We start from the raw sequence: 25,810 nt of genomic DNA, 5'->3' as shown, positions 1-25,810 counted from the left end.
TTTTGAACGTTTGATTTTTATTGCTGTTTTCTATGATTGTTTATTCATAGTATTACAACTAAGTCGACAAAACAAGCTCCAAATAAAAGCCATGAATTTTTTTTGAAACAATACTTCCCCTTTAAAAAAAAATACTTTTTGCCAGATTATTGTGCAATTAATTGAAAACTCTTATTAAAGAAGTCCAGGTAGGGCTATTTGAGGTAGTGCTGAACGTTGTCCGTCAGCGTTTTATCCGACACAAACTTCTAAACTGCTTCCTGCTTTCCTCTAGGTCTTTGTATCGTTGAAACCACTTGTCTCCCATATCTTGGTCGTAGTTTTGGGCGGCTTCATGAATTTTAATTTCATCTCAGACTATTTTGCGCCACCACAGTAGTTATCGACTGTAGCTCATTCGAAGAATTCAGTGAAAATTTGGAAATGGTTACTAGATGACTTATTCAATTTGAAGACTATCCTTGCTTACATAAAAGCAAAAATAAAATTTCAGAGTTATTAGTTACTTTTGTGGCAATCAATTGAAAAATTTTATGAAACTATTCCAATTTTCTAAGCGAAAGTTCCGTATGGTTGTGATACTATCAAATAAAGCTAAAGTGTATTTTTAGTTTATGCTGTTTTTTAGTATAATATCAATCAAAACATGACTTGCGCATACATATTTGAAGATACTTTCAGCTGGTACTTTCAGCTGGTAAATAAAGTGCTTTGATTTTTTTTTGTATAAATACGACTTTAAAGACGTCTTCATATCGTTATATGACACTTAATGAACAAAAAATAACTTGAATGTCTTCTAAGTAGAAATTTTTGGAAATAAATTCGAAAAAGAATGAGATTTTTAAAATCGTGATTCACTTGGGGGATAAAGTTGTAAAGAGGATTTGGATTGCGCTGTCCTTTTGCGAGCTATATGTATATCGAACATAAGAAGCTGAATTAGTGGTTTTAGAAAAAAGTCCTTAATTAGCAGCAGTTAAGCTCAGATTATATGGCTAAAATAATTCCAGAATTTTATTTTAGCCAGCAAAGAACAAAAGGTCGTTGTGCGGAGTTTCAAAGAACAACAGATGGAATTCAGACAAAGACCAATCTTGAGCATGAGGTTGGAAAGAGGTATTCAATGCTATCGTTAGGCCAGAAGGCAGGACTATAATAAAATTTTTCTAATCTAAAACTGAAATTTTACACGTATGTGAATCTATTAACTTAGATGAAATCAATCAAAGTTGGGCAAGTAAAAAAATCTGTTCTCAACTATTTCAGAAAGTGCGTAAATTGACCAAAGATCTTAAAAGTTTGGTATTTAATAGAAAAATAATCTATTAACAAATCAGACAAGGATAGTCGGTTATTGCGCAAGTAGCACAGAATGTTCCGACCATAATCCTTAGAAAACTACTGCTTGGAAAGTTTGTTTCCAAATTAGTGTAGTTTTTCTGCTTGGTTTGATAAAAAGATTTGACGTTAAAATTTAATTTAGGCACATTAGACAGTCATAGTAATTAAGCAATTTGGACAAAATGTTTGGTAGAAAAATGACTAGAAAATTAAAAAAAATAATACGCTTTTGCAAAAAATTATTTGAACTTTTCGAAATTCTTGGTTCCCAAAATAAAACTAGAAAACTCCAAAAAAAACATTAAGTTTTAGGCTCTCAAAATAGGCACAGTTCAACTGTTGTAGACATAATTAGACATATTTCAGCTGCTCGCTTGCTTTATTTGCTCAAATTACGACAAAAAATCAAAAATTACAAACCTGTTTTTCTCGACACGAGGGGCTGAAAGGGCTTTATCATGACTGAAAGGGCTTTAATATGATATATAACACAGCCCAGTCCGATGATTAATTGTGGTGGCTGATTTTGCGCGAAAAAAAAATAACTAAAGCACCCCAGAATACAAAGTTCCTTCCCATTTTCAATGGTCGGAGCAATTACTATCCCGTCTGACAAATTCAACTGATATAAAAAGCCGATAGACATACATGCCAGACATGTTTACTGTAATTTCTCAAATGAAATGAATTTAACATTTGTTTTGTGTAATTTAAAGTCAGCAATTTTTAAATAACGGGTAACGGGTAATAACGGGAAAAAAACTTTAACAGTCCTTTTTACAAGTATGGTTCGATGATTCTATATTAGTAATGATGAAAATTGGCTATGTTTTTTCCTCTCCAGGCTAACGCGCTCTTTTGAGTTTCCCACCAGGCAGGGTTTTTGTTTAAAACACCATACGTTTTATTCAGTGTGTAAAACTGTATTTTGAACGTTTGATTTTTATTGCTGTTTTCTATGATTGTTTATTCATAGTATTACAACTAAGTCGACAAAACAAGCTCCAAATAAAAGCCATGAATTTTTTTTGAAACAATACTTCCCCTTTAAAAAAAAATACTTTTTGCCAGATTATTGTGCAATTAATTGAAAACTCTTATTAAAGAAGTCCAGGTAGGGCTATTTGAGGTAGTGCTGAACGTTGTCCGTCAGCGTTTTATCCGACACAAACTTCTAAACTGCTTCCTGCTTTCCTCTAGGTCTTTGTATCGTTGAAACCACTTGTCTCCCATATCTTGGTCGTAGTTTTGGGCGGCTTCATGAATTTTAATTTCATCTCAGACTATTTTGCGCCACCACAGTAGTTATCGACTGTAGCTCATTCGAAGAATTCAGTGAAAATTTGGAAATGGTTACTAGATGACTTATTCAATTTGAAGACTATCCTTGCTTACATAAAAGCAAAAATAAAATTTCAGAGTTATTAGTTACTTTTGTGGCAATCAATTGAAAAATTTTATGAAACTATTCCAATTTTCTAAGCGAAAGTTCCGTATGGTTGTGATACTATCAAATAAAGCTAAAGTGTATTTTTAGTTTATGCTGTTTTTTAGTATAATATCAATCAAAACATGACTTGCGCATACATATTTGAAGATACTTTCAGCTGGTACTTTCAGCTGGTAAATAAAGTGCTTTGATTTTTTTTTGTATAAATACGATTTAAAGACGTCTTTATATCGTTATATGACACTTAATGAACAAAAAATAACTTGAATGTCTTCTAAGTAAAAATTTTTGGAAATAAATTCGAAAAAGAATGAGATTTTTAAAATCGTGATTCACTTGGGGGATAAAGGTGTAAAGAGGATTTGGATTCGCTGTCCTTTTGCGAGCTATATGTTTATCGAACATAAGAAGCTGAATTAGTGGTTTTAGAAAAAAGTCCTTAATTAGCAGCAGTTAAGCTCAGATTATATGGCTAAAATAATTCCAGAATTTTATTTTAGCCAGCAAAGAACAAAAGGCCGTTGTGCGGAGTTTCAAAGAACAACAGATGGAATTCAGAGAAAGAGCAATCTTGAGCATGAGGTTGGAAAGAGGTATTCAATGCTATCGTTAGGCCAGAAGGCAGGACTATAATAAAATGTTTCTAATCTAAAACTGAAATTTTACACGTATGTGAATCTATTAACTTAGATGAAATCAATCAAAGTTGGGCAAGTAAAAAAATCTGTTCTCAAGTATTTCAGAAAGTGCATAAATTGACCAAAGATCTTAAAAGTTTGGTATTTAATAGAAAAATAATCTATTAACAAATCAGACAAGGATAGTCGGTTATTGCGCAAGTAGCACAGAATGTTCCGACCATAATCCTTAGAAAACTACTGCTTGGAAAGTTTGTTTCCAAATTAGTGTAGTTTTTCTGCTTGGTTTGATAAAAAGATTTGACGTAAACATTTAATTTAGGCACATTAGACAGTCATAGTAATTAAGCAATTTGGACAAAAAGTTTTGTAGAAAAATGACTAGAAAATTAAAAAAAATAATAAGCTTTTGCAAAAAATTATTTGAACTTTTCGAAATTCTTGGTTCCCAAAATAAAACTAGAAAACTCCAAAAAAAACATTAAGTTTTAGGCTCTCAAAATAGGCACAATTCAACTGTTGTAGACATAATTAGACATATTTCAGCTGCTCGCTTGCTTTATTTGCTCAAATTACGACGAAAAATCAAAAATTACAAACCTGTTTTTCTCGACACGAGGGGCTGAAAGGGCTTTATCATGACTGAAAGGGCTTTAATATGATATATAACACAGCCCAGTCCGATGATTATTTGTGGTGGCTGATTTTGCGCGAAAAAAAAATAACTAAAGCACCCCAGAATACAAAGTTCCTTCCCATTTTCAATGGTCGGAGCAATTACTACCCCGTCTGACAAATTCAACTGATATAAAAAGACGATAGACATACATGCCAGACATGTTTACTGTAATATCTCAAATGAAATGAATTTAACATTTGTTTTGTGTAATTTAAATTCAGCAATTTTTAAATAACGGGTAACGGGTAATAACGGGAAAAAAAACTTTAACAGTCCTTTTTATAAGTATGGTTCGATGAATCTATATTAGTAATGATGAAAATTGGCTATGTTTTTTCCTCTCCAGGCTAATCTACTCGATATAAATCTGCTCATTTGAATTTCCCACCAGGCAGGGTTTTTGTTTAAAACACCATACGTTTTAAACAGTGTGTAAAACAGTATTTTAAACGTTTGATTTTTATTGCTGTTTTCTATGATTGTTTATTCCGCTTTTCCACAAAATACAAGCATCGAAGTTTATGGAATTTTCCCGCAATGTGTTGTTGATTCAACTTTCAGCTCAATGGGCTCTGTCCAAAGCGATTTAAGAAATCGACTTGGACCACAGAAAGTTTCCAAATTGACTCTCTAGTTTCGTGTTCTCAATGAGTTTATCCGAGCAATAAAGTTTTCTGAAACTTAAGTTTTTTCTCGAGTTCAGATTTTAAACAGTGTTTTAAAAGGTTTAAAACATTTTGAACGTTTGAAACGCTTTTTGTTAGAAAAAAAAACAGAATTTTAACAACCCTGCCACCAGATGTACAATTTAACTTTTTACTATGTATGTAGCTGGTTAAATATTTCTGGTAGATAAAACGTACATTATTTGAATCTAATTGAAGAAAGTCTATGTTCAGAACTGGCAACGGTGTTCGGTCATCTATGCAACCGAGAAAAGAAAACATACGCAAAATTTTTGAGGCTGTAATTTTGGCGTTAAGCTTTTCCGAAAGTTTTTTTTACAAGCGATCCAAGTTGGTGAGAACATAAGTGAATTTGTAGATCGCAGTTACCAAGGACGAAGGACGTATGTGGCAATTCAGTGATGTGATTCTCCAAATCAATTAGCTGAAAATAATCATCTGGTTGAGCAGAAAAGGTGAGTTGTTTGGCTGGGTAAAATAGAAAATGGAGAGCTTTGAATCAGCTTTTAGTCGGCCTTTGTACAATGGATACAAATTACCATGGTTGGTAGTGCTAAAGAATAATCTGAAAATGATCGCTGCCTTGAAGAAGTTTCCTGTTTTTCCAACCATACCGTTAAGATTTTTTCTACCTAGCGAGCTTTGTTCGCTCAAGGGAATTGTTCTCACGGAAGACAAAAAATTGATCTTGCTGCAGTGGCGGATTTAGGTGGAAGGGAGGGGGGCGACCTTTTTAAAGTTTTTTCAAACAATATTGTTGTCTATATGACAGTCTTGAAGTTATCTGGTTGTCAAAATGGTAGATCTTTTATTTGTTTATACTATTTCCTCAAATAATAAAGGTTTCATAAGCTTTTTCCAATACAAAAATTGAACTTTCAGAAGGTATTTAGAAACGTTTCTTAGGCAACCGTAAATCACGTAAACATGCTTTTTTGCTGATTTTTGGTTGTCAAAACTGAGCTTTTGATTTTTGTCAAAAAAAATGCTCGTCAATTAAATTTCATGTAGAAAAACTGTATGATCAGAGTTTTCCAATAAATGAACAATATCAATATTTCAGTTATTGTTTTTTTAATAAACTTATAAACTACCGTATTTATGTCTTTCCCCACCATATTTTGATTAAAAAAACCAACTAGTTCAAAAATTAGTTTTCTTAAATCAAATTATGGTGGGGGAAAATCTGAGACATGCATAAACGTGCGTTTCAGACCCTGAAGCGCACATTGCATGTCTCAGGTCTTCCCCACCATATTTTGATTAAAACAATAATTATTTTATTATATTTTTTTCAATAATTATAGGATAGAAAAATCGTTTTCTTTTTTGTTACAAATTCGCTTCTAAGTTCAAATAAATATTTTCCAAAATACAAAATTAAAACTTCTATCTACGACATATATTCACACAAAAAATCACAAAACGAGTGTTTTTGTGGAGCCACTACGTGATTTCATCAAATATCTTAAGGAAATAAAAAAAATCCTAGGAAGTTAATTAACCTATACTGCTAATTTTGACGGCGTAAATAAGTTTTTCACTCATATCAGCTCATTTCGAAAGCCTGTCAAAAATCTATTCAATCTATCAAACATTACTTTTTGACGCAATTTTTTGATCACTCGCGTTGTGCCAATTTGGCATTAATTTTAACATGCAATAGAAGAGTTACTTTAAGCTGACTTCATGTGCGATTTGTAAACTCTATCCCAAAAGTCGGCGATGATTTTCACTGGCTCAATTTCAATCTCCACCGGATGGCAGTACCTCTGGCGCACATCGTATGTCTCGAGATCGTGCAGATTTTTCGACTTCAGAATTCTTTCCAGTCTTTCCATGTGCATATAGCGTCTCCTCACCCTCTGGTCACGTGACAAAACCCAAATCTGCTCCAATCTCAGGACCCCCGATTTGACACAAGCGTAAGTCAGAGCAAATTTGTCTTCCAAATGAATGACGGAGAAATTTATTCTCTTCCGGTTGAGGTAGTTCAGCACCCCAACTGGAGTTACGAATGCGCCAATTGTCTGGTTAGGATGATTGGCATAGAGAGTTTCAGAGCTGTAACAGTCCTTATCTTCGTCGTAGCCTGATTTGTTCAACTTCATTTGAGGTCCTAAGTAATTTCAAAAAAAGACAATTTTGAAGAAAAAAAATGAAAAAATTGAAATTTTTTTTTTTCCAATTATTTTTGAGACTCACCAATTTTCTCATTGTAAGTGCCGAGTGACACCTGTATGAAGTTGCATATGTTTCCCATCTCTCTCAGGTTGTCCACACGTTTCTGCACAAACCACTTTCCTCCCCACCTGTCCTCGTCCACCGGAACTGCCTCCACTTTGGCGCACCTGGAAGGGGGGGGGGGGTGAGTTGCAGGTATATTGTCATGACAGAAGGGCCTAATTTGCGATAAATTTCAACCAATCAGCGCCGCAATCAATTTTCTCGGGGAGAAGGGGCAGGTTTTCAAAAAAAGAGAAAGTTTCGCCGCTTTTTTAGATAGGCCAAATTATTTTTCGTTGGGTTCCCAAAAAACTATGAAAACTCTTTTGTCAATATTTTCTGACAAAAAAAACAGGCCACAATCAAAGTTTTGGGGCAATTTCTGGAATGCTTTGAACAAATCGCAAATCGCCCCCCCCCCCCCCCCCACACACACACACACAAACCTCCCCTCCCCCCCCCCCCCCCCCCCCACACACACCCACACCTTAAACCCATTACCGCTCCACTGCTCCCCCTTCAAAAAGTCTTGAGAAACGTTTTAAGATAAATTGACCCCTCAATAAATTTGCAACTGATTCTAAGTTGACGTAAATTTCGTGCATTCTGTTAGAGGGAATTTTCCGCCGCCGCCACCGCCGCTTACCTGCCGAACGCCGTGTTACCATAGGCCTCTTTGGGGCAAAATAAACAAATGTAGAAAAATGTCGTTAATAAAATTAAACAACGCTTCATGGCTAGTATTCTTCAAGCAAAATCCGATCGATCAGTTTTTTTTGTAGATGTTTTTCAAGTTAATTTTTATAATAGTTTTTGAAATCGGAAAAAAGATGTTTTTCTATTATTTTGGGAATAACTTTTGAATGTAGACTGAATAATCGCGAAAGTTTTATGGCTTTTAAAGTAATAAGTAGTTCCTCATGAATTCATTAAAAGGACTTCAGGTGTTTAAATCAGCTTGAGTTCATATTAGTTTGTTGTCCAAACGAACATCATTTATAGTGATTCTGACTCTAATTTGAGTAAATTGTTATTGTTAACTTTGATAGCGAAGTTTACTATTAAAACATACAATTGACAGATCACTGAAGTTTTTAGTGAAACGATCATAGCAAACTTTTTTCCTACTTTTTATACTAATCTCAAAAATAAAATTTTAAAACTTATTTTGAAGGAAATGTATAAACAAGAATTTTGAAAATGAAGTACATGGTCATCATTTTCTGAATCTACAAGATGATTGTATTTTACTCCCAGTTTACAGAAGCACTTAGCACAACGGTAATGCGTTAACTTTGAAATCGTCTGATCGTGTATTCGATCCCATGCCATGGCAATGATAGTGTATGAGGACAAGCTCTCACTTGACCTCCAGCTTCAGGTCTACCACAACCTGACCAAATTTAGCTGCAATAGTGGTACCACGTAAAAGTTCTAGACGCAAGAAAACGGCCTTGAGTCGCAAAAAAAAAACAGCTTAGCTCAGCTAAATAACACTGTCTGGAATGTGGGGAGATAATTCAAATGGACTTCCCTCGACGGGACTGTTAAGGCCTACTGATAGCTCCTCTGCGATTCGCAGGAACTACAATCAATTATACCCTCAAAATTAGTTTCTTGTGGCTCCTTACGCCTTATACGCCTTATGAAGAAAATGAACAACGGCTACACAAAGATTAAATTCAATTTATGAACCAGGAAAATAAAATAATAAAAAACCAGCCCACCGGAATTGAGTGAGTGGCTGCTCAGCTCCGCTCAACGCTCCCTCCACCGGCTCCAATAAAAACGATTTTCAATGGTCGATTATAGGACTTGGGTTTTGATTTTAGGATTTTATATACACCAATCTGATAAAACAAAAATATATTGTTTATCAGATTCATCAGTAATTCCGACAATTCCTAGAGTTATCAAAAGACTAAAATTGTTTAAAAATTATTAAGTTTAATAAGAAGTGAATTCAAGTTTGGATATCGTAATGTATGTTATCAAATCTGAGATGGATTTTTGTCGACTTTTTTGCCCTTGCCGAAGACCTGTTAGAAACTTTCGAAAGTTGCGATCCATTGTTTCGTGTTTTTTTTCCCGCTGAAAACTCCGGATGGCCGGTAAAACTCTGTGGTGATAAAACAACTTCTGGGGGTGTCGGTGGCGTTGAACTAAACGTGTCAAATGCAGTTGTTGACGAAGAAATGTTTGCTTGTTTTGATGCCATTGCTCCCTCTGGTAAGCTCGACATCTCTAGTTGTAGTGATTTCATTTACAAAATCGATGGTTTCTTTATCGGCGTGCATGTATGTCCAGCTTCTTTTTCTTTTACAAATTCGGAATAATCTTTTGGAGATGGCGTCATTCTGCTGGAGCTTGTTTTTCTCAGCGACGAATATATATGTTTAAATGTTCAACCTCCAAATTGTCCTCCTGGACTGACAAAAATAAAACGAAATGAAGTGATGACGTTTGTAGAATAACATTGGATTCAATAATTATAATTATAATGATATAATTTAATAAAGTTTGAGAAATTTTTTAAAAAAAATAATCGATTATAATCGATTATAATGTTTTCTTTTGTTTCGAAAAATGGTAACATTATAATCCATTTTTAATCGATTATAATCAATTTTTTTTGAAATTTATGGAGAATTGCAATAAAAATCCATTATAATCTATTTTTTCTCTTTTTACTGAGTGCGGGTCATCCGTGCCGGTAGAATCACTCTCTCTTGATCTTTGTTCTCTGATTGTGATGACTTCCTGCTACTCCCAATCCAAATCCGCTTTCCAGAGTTGTAACTTGTCTTGTTGTCTGGCCCTTATGCTTCGGTAATTAGAACTGCCTTCTTCTTTTGAACCTTTTTTTTTCTTCTTCAAGGCGTGCCCCTAGTCCTTTGTGGCTGGCATTTTTTTGTGTTGCTTTTTTGAGGTATTTCATTTGGTAATATTCGCCATCAACTTTAAAATATCTTGAATTTTTTGCCTTTTTATGTTTCACTCCTGTAAAACTTCTGGTTTTTTGTGTTCTTTACTTTTGTTTATACCTGTCCTGATATAATAAAACCATAAGAAAGCCAAATTTATCCTTTCATCGAGATTTTATTTTTTCGAACCTTTGAAGACTAACTTTTTGACTTTTGAGTAGTTCTAATCTCCTTCTACCTCTTAAAATGCAGTAGATGTGTGATATTTCCATGAAAAGGTGAAATTTTCTTGATTGCTAGTTTTTTCTGAAAGTTTTAATTAACCAAATGCTTATTTCGGATCCAATGACGAAGACTTGAATCAAGTTTCTGTCACAGGCTGAAATAAAATTTGGGCATCGTTATCTAGTGATTGTATTACGTTAGGCATCTTGTACTTGTTTTTTCAGCTTTGTGCAATTATACTGAGCGATAATTGCTGGTTGATTGCTTAGTTATCTATCCTAAGTTATAAGTCTCACCTAAGATCGTCAATTTTCTTGACAAACGTCATAGTAGAAACAATAGTTAGAAAAAGTATGAATTTATTAGCTTGGTGAATACAAAGCACAGGGTTATTATATTATATACATGAATCGAACAGCTTGAAGAAGTATACCTATGAGGAATGGAGTGTTTACTCTTATTTGCAATTAATATTTTTTCTTCTTAATAAGGTTGTCGATTGGGTAGGATTCTCGAGTCAATCTTGGTTGAGTCCACTTCTGTTGGTTCGTCTGGAGGACTTTTGTCCGTTTATATTTGTACTCAGGGTTTTCTCGATCGTAATTATATCGATTTACTGTTTATCGAAGTTCCAAAGAAAATTGTTTTTCTGTTTTATTGGAAAAAAGACTAGTTTTTATGATTTTGTAAAAGTGAAAGAGAAAAATTATTTATTCTTAGACTGAAGTTGTTAAAGTAGAAGACTTGCTGCTGGCTGAGCAAAATGAAACACTGAAGAAGTAAGGCAAGTTCTTTTGCTCTTAAGCATAAACCCGCGGCTGATTCATCTTTAGTTATTCAAGTTTCACCTGCTCCTTTTTTCTCCCTTCCTCATAAGGGAATTTTCAAATAGATTTTATTTGATTTTTTCGTCCCCTTTGATTAAAACCGCAGCCTTCAGTTCGGTCTTTTTAAAAATTCATAGTACTTTCTCTGATGGATCATTTTGCTGGTGCATCTCTGCTTATCAAAGCAAGGAGAATTCCAGTGCAGCCGGCAAGACTGCTAAATATTTATCTATCTTATTTCAAGTTATAATTAAAAGTGACGTGTTAGCAATCGCCGACCTTTTCAAAATACTGAGCACAAAAAAATCAGAAAAATTGGACAAGTATTTAAAAAGTAGTTGGTTTTTAAAACTAGATTTTATAGTCCTAACAAGAATAAAAACAGTCAGCGTATCGTAGTGAAAAAAAGCTTTAAATAAATGGCACACTTCGATTTCGATTTGGGTCGTTAAAAAAACTATTTAGACAGTGGTCCTTTGTCCGTGTAGTATTTACAATACTACCCCTTGACTGATTTTGCTTCCATTGAGTATTATATTCGAGCTGTCTTGTCTTGGTACTTAGAATGGGGAAATGGTCTAAAACACAATTCACCAGCTTCACACTATGTCCTTCATTTGTTCAATTACATTAGTTTGTCTGCGAATTCTTCTGGATGAATATCGAGACTCCTCATCTTTTGTGATGACTTGGAATTAATGGGGATTTAACGTTCGTACAAACCAGTTTTTTAGGAATTTCTGACATGGGTGAATAAATGCAAAAACATTTTTTAAAATAAATTTCGAACGTTGAATCCAAACTTTATTCATTTTTGATCACCGTCATTTGCCTTGAAGACTTATTGAATACAATACAAAACAATACAATACAACACAATACAAACAAATACAATGCAATACAATGCAGAACAAAACAAAATTCCATAAAAAAATACAAAACAATAGAAAACAATACAGTACAGATCATTACAAAACAATAAAACACAATGACAAACAAACAAAACAAAAAAATATGAAACGAAGATCATTTTTTCATATTACAATACAAAAATAAATCAAAACGATACATTTTGTTTTGAAATGTGTTGGTTTGAGTTGTTTTGTTTCACTTTGTTTTGTTTTATATTTTTTTGTATTAAATTTTATTGTAGTGTATTGTAATGTATTGAATTGTATTCTATTGCTTTGTGTTGTACTGTTTTGTATTGAATTATTTTGTTTTCTTTTGTTTTGTATTGTTTGAATGATTTTTTTTGTATTGTTTTGTGTTGTATTGTTTTATATTGTAGTGTTTTGTGATGTATTGTATCGTAATGCCCTTTAATTTATTGTCTTGTTCGGTAGTTTAATTTAATTTATTGTTTTGTTTTGTATTGTAATGTTATGTATCATCTTGTTTTATTTTTGTTGTAATGACTTGTTTTGTAGTGTAATGTTTTGTTTTGGGATTTTTTGTGTTTTAGAGTACTATTTTGTATTGTATTGTATCCTTTTGTAATGCAATTTATTGTAGTATATTTTTTTGTGTTATTTTGTTTTTAATTGTTTTTTTGTTGTATTGTTTTGTGTTGTATTGTATTGTATTGTACTGTTTTGTGTTGTATTGTATTGTATTGTATTGTATTGTATTGTATTCTATTGTATTGTATTGTATTGTATTGTATTGTATTGTATTGTATTGTATTGTATTGTATTGTATTGTATTGTATTGTATTGTATTGTATTATATTGTATTGTATTGTATTGTATTGTATTGTATTGTATTGTATTGTATTGTATTGTATTGTATTGTATTGTATTGTATTGTATTGTATTGTAATGTTTTGTATAGTATTGTATTGTATTGTTTTGTTTTTTATTGTATTTTTTTGCTTTGTTTTCTATTGTGTTGTTTTGTATTGTACTGTATTGTGTTGTATGTTATTATTTTGTATTGCGTTCTGTTATATTGCTTGATATTGTAATATATTGTGTTTTTCTCGTCGTATTATATTGTATTGCACTGTATTCTATAAGTTTGTATTGTATTTTTTTTTGCATAGACATCTTCTATGCTTTTTCGAATTAATTTTTGTTTTTCCTTGTACTGAAGTGTGTTGTTTTGTATGTATTGTATTGTATTGTTTTGTATTGTATTGTATTGTATTGTATTGTATTGTATTGTTTTGTATTGTATTGTATTGTATAGTATTGTATTGTATTGTATTGTATTGTATTGTATTCTATTGAATTGTATTGTATTGTATTGTATTATATTGTATTGTTTTGTACTGTGTTGTATTGTATTGTATTGTATTGTTTTGTTTTGTTTGTAGTGATTTGTATTGTGTTCTATTTTACGTTTTGTATTGTACTGTACTAACTCTTGTTTTACTTTTATTGTTTTGTAAATCGCTTATTGTTTTGTTTTTAATTGTATTGTATTGTTTTGCTTTGGTATTGTTTTGTATTAGTTTTCCAATGTTTTGTGTTGTTGTGTTCTGTATTATAAGTATGATGTTTTGTATTATTTGTATTGCATTGTATTTTTAGGTTTTGTTTTGTTTTGTTTTGTATTGTTTTGTTTTGTTTTGTCTTCCAGTTTTTTGCTTTTTTTGTATTTTTTATTTTAATTTATTGCTTCACTTGAGACTAACGTTACTGTATTGTATTGTATTGTATTGTATTGTTTTGTAATGTATTGTATTGTTTTGTATTGTATTGTATTCTTTTGTATTGTATTGTATTGTATTGTATTGTATTGTATTGTATTGTATTGTATTGTATTGTATTGTATTGTACTGTATTGTTTTGTTTTGTATTGTATTGTTTTGTATTGTATTGTACTGTTTTGTATTGTATTGTATTGTATTGTATTGTATTGTTTTGTATTGTATTGTATTGTATTGTATTGTATTGTATTGTATTGTATTGTATCGTATTGTTTTCTCTGGTATTGTTTTGTATTGCACTGACTTTTAGTTTATTGTTTTGTTTTGTAATTTATTTTAGTTTTCTGTTTTGTTCTAAATTATTTTGTTTTCGTTTGTTTTGTCTTTTAATTTGCTATTTTGTATCTTATTGCATTTTAGTTTATTGTTTTGTATTTTATGATTTTGTTTTGTATTGTAGTGTTTTGTTTTGTATTGTGTCGTGTTATTTTGTTTTATAGTGTTTTGTAATGCATCGCATTGGTTTGTATTGTGTATCTTCTTGTTAATCCCGTTGCCTTGTGAGCGTCAATCTCTGCAATTACATGGTCGATCCCATAAATCGCAAAGTATTGCTTCGTCAATGCTAACTTAAACGGCCCTGCATGGTCAGTTTCTATGCTTTTTAAAGAACCCGCTAACATCTATATTGTTTTGTATTGTTATTCTCTGTACTGAATTGTATTGTACTTTTTTTGTATTGTTTTGTATTGTTTTGCATTGTATTGAATTGTATTGTTTTGTTTTGTATTGTAATAAGTTGTATTGTTTTTTTTGTATTGTATTGTTTTTTACTGTTTTGTTTTGTTTTGTTTTGTAATGTTTTGTAGTGTTTTTTGTTGTTTCGATGTAATTTGTTTTGTTTTGTTTTGTAATGTTTTGTAGTGTTTTTTGTTGTTTTGATGTAATTTGTATTCAAATATATTCTTTTGTCTTGTGTTTTCTTCTGTGTTTTTTTTGAGTTGTTTTTTATTGAGTTGTTTTATCTTGATTGGTTTTTGTATGGTATCGTATTTTATTGTAAGTTTCGTATTGTAAAGTAATTTTTTGTGTGTATCAATGTACTGTATTATGTTGTGTTGTGTTGTGTTGTGTTGTGTTGTGTTGTGTTGTATTGTATTATATAGTTTTGTGTTGCATTGATTCGTATTTAATTTTAATGTTTTTTTTGTATTGTAATGTAGTAATTTGTATTGTATCTTTTTATGTTAAAATGTATTGAAAGGTTTTCTGTGTTTTGTTTGCTGTCTTTTTATTTTATTTTTTATTGTGTCGTTTTTATTGTTTTGTATAGAAACATTTTGTAATGCAAAGTTTTGTTTTGTATCGTATTGTGTTGTATTGTTTTTTTTTGTATTAATATGTGTTTTATAGTTTTGTTTTTGGTTGTTTTCTATTATGCTGTATGGTTTCGTATTGTATTTTCTTTCCTTCTAATGTTTTGTAATTTTTCTATAATGTTTTGTATTGTATTGCCTTGCATTGTATTGTATCGTTTTAAATGGTATTGTTTTGCATTGTATTGTTCTGTATTGTTTTGTTTTGTATTGTTCTGTATTGTTTTGTTTTTTTTGTTTTGTTTTTATTTTAAATAGTTTTTTGTTGTATTGTAATTTTATGTATTGTTTTACAATGTGTTGTTTTGTATTGCACTGTCTTTTAGTTTTTTTTGTTGTTTTGTTTTAGTTTGTTGTTTTGTTCTAAAGTTTTTTGTATTGTTTTGTTTTGTATTGTTTGTGCTATTTTTTTGTAATGTATTGTATTTTACTGTATTTTTTTGTTTTGTATTGTAAGTATTCTAATGTATTGTTTTGTGTTGTATTGTATTGTATTGTACTGTATTGTTTTGTATTGTTTTGTATTGTATTGTATTGTATTGTATTGCATTGTATTGTATTGTATTGTTTTGTAATGTATTGTATTGTATTGTATTGTATTGTATTGTATTGTATTGTATTGTATTGTATTGTATTGTATTGCATTGTATTCTTTTGTATTGTATTGTATTGTATTATATTGTTTTGTTTTGTATTGTTTTGTTTTGTATTGTATTGTATTGTATTATATTGTATTACATAGTTTTGTATTGTATTGTATTGTATTGTTTTGAATTGTTTTGTATTGTTTTTTATTGTATTGTATTGTATTGTTTTGTATTGTTGAGAAATGTATTTTATTTTGTTGTTTTAATTTAAATTTTTTTTCATATTGTTTTGTTTTGTATTGTCTTGTGTTATTTTTCGTAATGTGTTGTATTTTTTTGATTTTTTTTTGTTTTGTATTGTATGTATTGTTTTGTTTTGTATTGTATTGTATTGTATTGTATTGTATTGTATTGTATTGTTTTGTATTGTATTGTATTGTTTTCTATTGTATTGTATTGTTCTGTTTTGTATTGTTTTGTATTGTTTTGAATTCTATTATTTTGTTTTGTATTGTATTGTATTGTATTGTATTGTATTGTATTGTATCGCTTTGTAATGTATTACAAAGTTTCGTATTGTATTGTATTGTTTTGAATTGTTTTTGTATTGTTTTGTATTGTATTGTATTGTATTGTATTGTATTGTTTTGTATTGTATTGTATTGTATTGTATTGTATTGTATTGTATTGTATTGTATTGTATTTTATTGTATTGTATTGTTGAATTTTTTTGTTTTATCTAGTTGTTTTATTTTAAATTTTATTGTATTGTTTTGTTTTGTATTGTATTGTGTTATTTTTTTGTAATGTTCTGTGTTTTATTGTATTGTATTGTTTTGTTTTGTTTATTTGTATTGAATTGTTTTGTGATGTTTTGTACTGTGTTTTTTGTTTCGTTTTGTAATGTTTTGTTTTGTATTAAAAGAAATTGTTTTGTTTTGTATTGCATTGAATTGAATTGATTTGTACTAAACTAAATATTTTTGTTTTGTATTTTTGTGTTTCGTTTGGTGTGTATTGTTTTGTTTTGTACTGTTTTGTGTTGTTTTGTATATACTGTTTTGTTTTATATTGTATTGCATTGTATTGTGTTGTATTGTGTTGTATTGTTTTGTAGTGTATTTTATTGTTTTGTATTGACTAGTTTTGTATTGTATTGTATTGTATTGTATTGTATGATTTTGTATTGTATTGTATTGTTTGTTTTTGTATTGTATTGCATTGAAATGTCTTCTACTGTAGTGTATTGTATTGTTTTCTTTTGTGATGTTTCGTTTTGTATTGTTTTGTATTGTTTTGTGTTGTATTGTTTTGTATTGTATGCGTCTGTGTTGTGTTGTAGTGTATTGTATTTTATTGTATTTTATTGTATTGTTTTGTCTTTTAGTTTATTAATTTGTATCGTATTGTATTTTAGTTTATTGTTTTGTTTTGATTGTATTGTATGGTGATGGGTTGTATTGTTTTGAATTGTGTTGTACTGTTGTGTGTTGTATTGTATTGTATTGTGTTATAATGTATAATAATTATAGTGTATTTTACTGTATTGAATTGGTTTGTATTGTATTTTTTTTTCGTAAATCCCGTTGCTTTGTGACCGTCTAGCTGTGATATTACGTGGTCAATCCCATGACTCGCAAAGTTTTTTTCGTCAATGCTGACTTAAACGGCCTTGCATGATCAGTTTCTAAGCTTTTTGGTATGCTCTGAACCCGAATACCTCTTCTCAGAATTTTCTTGGCTGTCGCAAATTTAGTTATTATCAATAAAAAAATTTGAATAACAAAACAATCTATGGCTACCAGTACATATAGATTATCACTGTATTTTTTCTAAAGTATTTGCAAAATCCAACTGAACCTCATCATTAGGTTGCGATAAAATTTTGCAGTTGTTTGGGACTTAATTTAGTTTTAGAAATAGTTTCCTACCAAAGAACGTGAATTCTCTGCATACCTGGCACGCTTTCAACGATTTCTCGACTGATGTCAGGCCAACATATGAAATCTACAGCATCCACCATTGCCTTCTGCCATAGATCTGTATAATGGAGCCTTGCAAAAGTTTTCTTTTTGGCACTCGACCAGTTTCTTTTCGCTATCACGCTTCATCAGTCACTGAAGCATAAATCCAGATTTAGGCAGTAAATAAATCAGGTTTGAGAACGCACTGAGAACGCGTTCTTGTATTTCGCCATTTTGCTCGAGCCATTTTTTTTTAGATAAACCGTTCAAAAACCGCTCAAACCGCTCATTTTGAAGCAAGATTTTGAGCGTAACTGTCTAAAAAAAAACGCTCAAACTGCTCAATTCTTGCTTCAAATTAGGTGAAAAATCTCGACTCGGGTCCTCTTTTAGACCTCATCATTGCATTTTCTCGAGTCTTTCCTGTGCTGAGATGTACATCAAACAAGTTCGAGAGTTCTATAAACCTATCTTAGTTCTTCTTGACTATACTAGATGCTTCGGAGTGATTGCGCACACATTTAGCCATACGGCTATTTTCTTTTAGACTTGTTCTTTTTCTGATTTTTTAGTCGTTCTTAATCGATTTTGCGCAGTATTTTAACAAACACTCTTCGATGGTTTTTCGCCGTTTTGTCAAAAAACGTCTCGAGCGTTGTGGAACCTGATCTAAACTATATTTTATGATTGGATAAATTAAATGTTTTACCAATGTAAAGTATTTAATATTAACCAATCATGATCCATCTAACTAACAACCCACTTATTTGTAAGTGCTGAAGTTACTTGTAATTTCAGCACCAGAGAGATTTGAATTTAACTTAGAAATTAGTTGGACTCTCCCGAGCACTTCAGCAGCCGCAATAAACCAGTATACCCTAGATCTATTGAGCCTAGCAGAGACTAGTTAAACAACCTGAGACTAGATAGTATAAGAGTAAGATTAGGATCGGTATTAGACTAAGAAGTTGCACGAATCTATCCGGCCGAAAATAAGATAGCGTGACGAGCAGACGGTGTACCCTATCCGAAATTACTCTATGAGTTATACACCCCTGTCATAACTCATCTGGTGCGACCATAAGTCTCGAACAAGACCTTACTAGATTAGAATTAACCAAAATTAGATTAGAAATTAGACAAAAACATTTACAAAATGTTATACGACAACAATTTAATTGAAATGTCTCTCCGACTCAATAGATCAGAGCCAATATTCCGAACCATAATAGAACTACCCGGAATTGGAAGAAGACGACGAACCAAAGACGACATACGACAAAGTAGAAACTTGCCGTATAGTTATATGATAGTTCGGCAAAAGCCAGAACAAACTTTTATATTTCGAATACTACTTGCAATGAATTTAGATTTCCATTTGCAAACATAAAACCTTGAAGTTACTCTTCAAAATCATTTCAGGCGCTAAACAAAATTAATATTATACAATAACGATTGATAAAAAGATCTAAGATCGTTTTTCTAAAACTCTGCAGTAATATACAAAACATGTTTGAAAAATATTTATTAGAAAAAAAAAATAAAAATTAGTAGCATGACAATAAATGGTTAGTAATCATAAATCATCCTGTTGTTCCAGCTTCATCACCTAAAACATAACAGCAATCATCAACTCACTAATATCATCAAAACACTAAATCTTTCCTTTACACAAATTTAAAACTTTATTAAAATTTAAAGTCACTTAATTTAAAAACCAGATCATCAAGGCTTATCCTTGGATCTTAAATCATTTTCTACTTAATTAAATTTTAAATTTGATCATCAAGGCCTATCCTTGGATCAACCAGAACAACTTTGTTCTCCCCCACCCACTTAATTAGTGTCTAACGACCTCAAACGTCGATTCACTACCCAACCCTTTCTAAAGACCCAAGACTAATAGAAATTTTTAAACAAAACTAATCATTCAAATTAGGATAAATAGTGAAGAACTTCGGTTATTCATCCTTCACTTGACCCCCCCTCTTACCAGACCCAGGATAAATCTTAGACTTAGTAAGTTTAAAATAGTATCTAACGAACTACTCGCGTTCTAATTATACCTGAACCTTGTGGATCGATTTACTATTCTCCAACCCTTGAACACAATCACTACCCCTAAGTAAGATTAAGTAAGTTAACACCTTAGCTTATACTAGTCACGAGAAAGTAAAAATCATTCTTCGGAATCGATATACTTTTCTCTCCAACCCTGAACAAAAAGACCCAGGTTAAGCTAACCAAAAAATCGTAAGAACTAACAGTTTAGGAAAATAGAAATCATTTAACAACTTTTTGCATCCGTCATTCTAAACCTTATGTCATTTAAAAACCTAGGAAACAAACAAACAATCATTTTACACAATTGTGAAATAGACAACAAAAAATACGACCTTGTAATCACACCTCATACACAAACAGTTGGATACATTCGCACAAAACGACAAACACTAAAGAGAAAAATAATAACTAAACAAAGACAAATAACACGAAAAAGATTTTCAAAAAATCGAAACGCATTTTCAGAATCAGAAACCAACAGTTTAGACGAACTTTACAAACTAAAAGAATCAATAAATAAAAATTACCCACTTCCCGATCAATTATATTTTTCTGACTCAGAAACAACTTCAAATTCATCACAAAGAGGAAAAAGAAGAATAAAAAAACAGTACAAACAAAAACCAGTACATCTATACAATTGGAATCAACCAATTCGACACATTAATAATTACATATTAACAGTTATCGAACGAAAAAATGAGTTCAACGCACACCCCAGGTGAAGAAACTCCAGATGATGATGAAATCTTTCCTTTTATAGTAGATGCAGATACTGATAGAGGACAACACATATTTTGTCAAAATTTACTCGTAAATTTATTTGAACCCGGAATCAGTCCATGTAAAACAGAGTTCCCCGATGTAAAAATCAAAAGACAAATCATAGATCACTATCTAAAAGATATATGCAACATAACACAACAGTACGGAATCTACTCTATAGAATTCACTTCCCCAAACCATAATAATAGAACATATACTATACAAACAGACGATCTTGATTTAGAATTTTCAAAAGTTTTTTCAGAATATATAAAAAGCATCCAATACCATAACTCACAAAGAGCAAACTCCATTTTCACCAATGAAGTTTTCGCAATAATATATAGTTATATTTCGATATTAGAAAATGAACTCCCATTAACAAATGTCTCACCGACAGAAACATCTAAACATTTAAGAGTACGACATGAAATCACACTACTCTCTAGTTATTTAAACATCATTAAAGAAAATTTCACGAAAGACGACGTTTCACAACATACCAAACACGATTTACAAAAAATCTTGGCATGGTTCATAATAGATTATTTCACACACAATATTGATTTAATTGCACAAGCAAGAAAAAATTTTAGACCCCAAAATCCGAACGATGATACCGCTATCACAGAACAATCAGATTATGTTTGGGACCCCGAATGGTCTCATCCCGCATTTATAAACTTTCCACAATCAATCTCAAGTCAAGCAATAGGTACAATATCTTACATAAGAGATTACGTAAGAGTAATACCATTAACAATAGATGCAACACCATTAAACTATAATACATTTTTACCCGATACACAAAATAATAGTTTAAATTCTACAGTAATACACAACGAAAACCTCAATGGAACTAGGAATCTTACTCAACAAGATATACAGACACCATCACACTTCATAAATGAAGAAATTGTACACACAACAACTACACAACAAAGTATTTCACCAATACGCCCGAATTTAACAACACCAAAAAATACAAATCCTTCACAAACACAGGTAACCTTACAATCAACCGTTAAACCTTCGGTTGCTCCAAAATATTCACATATGGATTACCAAACATACAGACCCATGACAATACCATCAAAAACACGCAAAACATTCACTAGAAACAACTTTGCAGACCATAATTATAATTATACACATCCATCAAAAACAAATTATCAACCACAAAGAAATTTTAATCAATATACAAAACCTCGAAACTGGGATAACCCAACGACCCAATATAATTCCGAAAATTTTCAACCAGATCCTCCACAGGATCGGAGTGAAAATTACCCATTTTTTCAACAAAATAAAAATAAAAAACAAACATCTTATCAAATGGATTATTTATTCTCAGATGATAATACATACAGCCAGATATATAATACTCCAGAATATCGTAGACAAGGAATACAGAAAACACGTACAAATTATAGAAATTTTTCTCCACAATCAATAGATGCACAATATCAACAACCAATTCAACAACAAAATCCAATTAATATACAATCTTTTCAACCAATTCAACGACAAAATCCAATGACTACACACACAACGAAATACCACTCCCATATTATCTTCAACAACATGAAATAACAAGAAACCAACTTTCAAATTTTTCTCAAATGCCAAATGCAGCAGAATCATTACAAATGACAATGAATCCATACCTTATGGGTGGATCATCAATAACATCAAACAAACCTTTAATGGTTTTCACAGGAACAGACCCTGAATACTCTGTAGAAGATTATTTAAATGCAGTAACAGCAAATTTGATTTTAAATATAGGACCTGAACCAATTAATACGCCACTACATCAAAACTGGATACATCGACGCACAGCGTTGATACAAACAACCTTAGATGGCGCAGCCCAAAAATGGTTTTCAGTACTACCTCAAGAAATAAAATCAAACTGGAAAAGATTTACACAAGAATTTTCAAAAATGTTTGACTCCGAAAGAAACAAACAACAACAAAGAGTTTTATGTAATGAAATTCGAAGATTACCAAACGAAACCATCAAGCAAATAGCAGTACGAATCGAAACACTAGTTCGAAAAGCATACTCACTAAATACACATGACTATAAAAATACAAAGATGACAGAAATCTTAATGATGACCTTAACACCACAATTAAGGAAAATAGCAATAAAAAAGAGAGCATCCCATCCTTCTTCAATTCGAGAACCCGATTTAGATTTTAGAAAACTAGTAGACAAACTAGAACAAGCAGAAATCACGATAAAACTAGAAGAAACGGAAAATCTGAAATTACAATACGTTAACAAAATTGAAACGACTCCCACTAATATTAATAATATACAAGAATCAGAAACAGATCTCGTTGAAAAAATCACTGAAATACTCAATATTTACGAAAAGAACCCGAACTTTAAAGGCAAACCATCTTTCAAAAAATGGTGTAATTATTGCCGACGATACGGACATAGTATTTCCGAATGTAGACAAAAACAGCAAGATAGCCAAAATAAACCTCAAAAATACAAAGAACCAAATAAATCATTCTATCAATACATGAAAAAAGATCAAAATTTACCAAACAAAAATGTATACAGCAACAACAGTTCAGGAAAACCACTCCCGAACAATACAAGCTATACAAGAAATCAATCTCCATATAACTCAAGTTATAGAGGAAGATCACCAGAACGAAGAAACTCGTATAATTCATCACAAAATCACTACAATAGACCAAATAGTCGAAATAACTACTCCAGATCAAATTCAAATACACAACGATTTGTTTCTAGATCTAATTCTCAATCAAGAAATAACTACTATCCAAACAACCAATCACGAAATTCATCATACAATAGGAATAGAAACTACTCCTATAATCGAAACAGAAGTTATTCAAACAACCGAAACCAGAATTACCCGAACAATCGATCAAGGAATAACTCATATAATAGATCGAACTATAACAGACCAAACAATAATTACCAAAACAGATCGCGAAATAATTCACAAAATCGACACCCAAGTTATAATAATCGTTATAGAAATTATTCCCAATCACCACATCGGAATAATAATAACTATAATAATTCTAATAATCGTCATAGAAGCAGTACACCTAAACATCAAAGACAAATCAATCAAGTACAAGCTAACCCAGAAACAACATCAGACCCCCCAGGTATTGATGACACAGTAACTGATACGTTACAACTCAATCAAATAAATTGTACATCATCAGATTCAGAAAGTGATACAGAAAACACTCTTGCTATCAATATGATAAAAGTCGAAAATGACTATGAATCTGTCATATATGAACAACCCTTTCCATCACACATATATGAAAATCAAACAGAATTTCTCCAAAATCATTACACTACACCCATTAATTCCACTCCAACAACGCAAGAAATAAATGTAAAAAATACTACAGAACAACCCAATCAAAATGTCAAAACAAAATGCTTAAATACAAACCACATTTATCAAAATATACAAAAAGAACAACCCAAAGAAAAAATTTGGACAATACCATTTCTCTTAGAAAGCCCAAGAAATAAAGAATTTCAACCACCAGACCTTGAAATAGATTTTTTAATTGATTCAGGAGCAGAATCAAACATAATAAACATTCCCACATGGAATGAAATAAAAACTTTACACCCAAAGCTAACACCTCTTGAAACCTCCAGCAAACTAGCGACAGCACAAGGATCAACATTGATAAACTACGGAAAAATCCAATTATTTCTCCTCCCTACCAGAACAATGGAACAAAGCAAAATTTTAAATAAACCATTTAAACAAATATTCCATATCACTGATATTAAATATAATATCATTGGAATACCATTCATTTCGAAGTACATACCAACAATTAACATCCTAAATAGTAAAATATTAATCAAAGATAAATATACAAAAACAAAAGAAACATCCTTAACATTTTTTCAAAGATTAAATAAACAACCACCATTCTTTTCAAAATTTTATCCGATATTTAACCAACAAAGAAAACACCTGAAACCACTATCAGGAAACATCTATAATTTTTCAATAAAACAAGTTCATCAATATGATAAAGAACAAAACAAACAAAAATTTTATATGTCAGATTTTGAATTCAAACCTATCCATAAATTTTTCAAAATCACAATCTCTTCAATAAAATATTTGAAAAATTCGAATTCAGATATTATTTCCTTACATGTTTATAACAACACACCTTACCAAGTAACATTACCTTTAGGACTTTTAGGATATTGTGAAACTAACGCCACAATATCACCAATACACGAAAAAGCCTATCGCGTAAATAATATACTCCAATTATTAGATATTTGCCAATCTACAATTCTTAATGAAGAATTATCTATAAATAATATAATAAGTAACGAAAACAGAAATACGGATTATTTCACAAAAACTCCATATTTCAAACCTACATTCAACATCAGTAACTACACAGAGAACCAACAGAAATTCTTAACAATGTTTAATTTCCAACATTCACAAATAACACAAGACGAATTCGAAAAGTTAGCCAAACAGCTAATTAAATATTCATCAGTCTATGCAACATCAAAATTCGATGTTGGCAAAATCAGTTCATCACTACATCTCCCATTAAAACCAGACGCAGTTTTCAAAAAACAGAGAGCAAGTAAAGTACCAATTCACCTACATGATAAAGTAAACAGATTACTCGATATTTTAGAACAGTACAATATTATATCACCAGTTAATAAAGAAGAACAACCAAAAGGCAACACATTCATCAACCCCGTTATCATTCTAGCTAAAGGAGAATCATTAAAAATCGTTCTCGATGCTAGATACCTCAATTCACTAATAGATGAATCAAAATGTAATTGGCCCATCGAACCAATACAAGTTATTTTAACAAAAATAAACGGCAAATACTTCACAACCGCCGACATGAATAGTGCATACAATCAAATGCCACTAGATGAACAATCACGACGTTTAACACAATTTGTTATCGGAAACCAACAATATGAATTCAACCGCTTATTCTATGGAATATCCATAGGACCAGCAGCATTTTCAGCCTTTATGAGCAAAATTTTTAGACCACTAATACTCAAGAAAAACGCAATCACCTATTTAGACGATGTTTTTATGCAATCACAAACAAAAGACGAAATGTTCAAAGTTTTAGAAACATATCACCAAATACTTCAGAACGAAAATCTGAAGGCCGCCCCCGATAAATCACACTTCTTTTTGACAAGAGTTAAATTCTTAGGACATAACATAGAAAGAAAAACAATAACTCCACTGAAATCACGCATTGACGCTATTCAAAAACTTCAACCACCAACAAATAAAAAGAAAATCCAAGAATTCCTTGGAATGTTAAACTTTTTAAGTAAATATGTTTATAAAATGCAA

General features: G+C 31.1%; 2 protein-coding genes across 2 annotated transcripts in view; one reads left to right on the top strand and one right to left on the bottom strand.

Annotated features, from left to right (window-relative positions):
- LOC134857066 (serine/threonine-protein kinase Nek8-like) overlaps positions 1-25,810 on the top strand; it is a 109,608-nt gene that overhangs the window by 9,418 nt on the left and 74,380 nt on the right. The window lies entirely within an intron of this gene.
- LOC134854843 (uncharacterized) lies at positions 6,370-8,029 on the bottom strand. Its single transcript, XM_063871205.1, has 3 exons — positions 7,670-8,029; positions 7,003-7,148; positions 6,370-6,916 (listed from the first exon to the last, which is right to left on the bottom strand). Exons 1-3 carry the CDS (start codon positions 7,756-7,758, stop codon positions 6,474-6,476), a joined length of 678 nt encoding a protein of 225 aa, XP_063727275.1. The 5' UTR covers positions 7,759-8,029; the 3' UTR covers positions 6,370-6,473.

This window comes from Symsagittifera roscoffensis, chromosome 1, assembly GCF_963678635.1.
Source record: "Symsagittifera roscoffensis chromosome 1, txSymRosc1.1, whole genome shotgun sequence".
NCBI classification, from domain to species: domain Eukaryota; kingdom Metazoa; phylum Xenacoelomorpha; order Acoela; family Convolutidae; genus Symsagittifera; species Symsagittifera roscoffensis.
The sequence above is the reverse complement of the archived record's forward strand: the minus strand, read 5'-3'. Positions and strand labels throughout refer to the sequence as shown.

Bases quoted from the DNA above. Each gene is read 5' to 3' on its own strand.
- LOC134854843 (XM_063871205.1), bottom strand. From the start codon at position 7,758: ATGAAGCGTTGTTTAATTTTATTAACGACATTTTTCTACATTTGTTTA. The intron at 7,149-7,669 runs GTAAGCGGCGGT...CCCCCCTTCCAG, and splicing joins GGTAACACGGCGTTCGGCAG to GTGCGCCAAAGTGGAGGCAG. The intron at 6,917-7,002 runs GTGAGTCTCAAA...GAAATTACTTAG, and splicing joins CACTTACAATGAGAAAATTG to GACCTCAAATGAAGTTGAAC.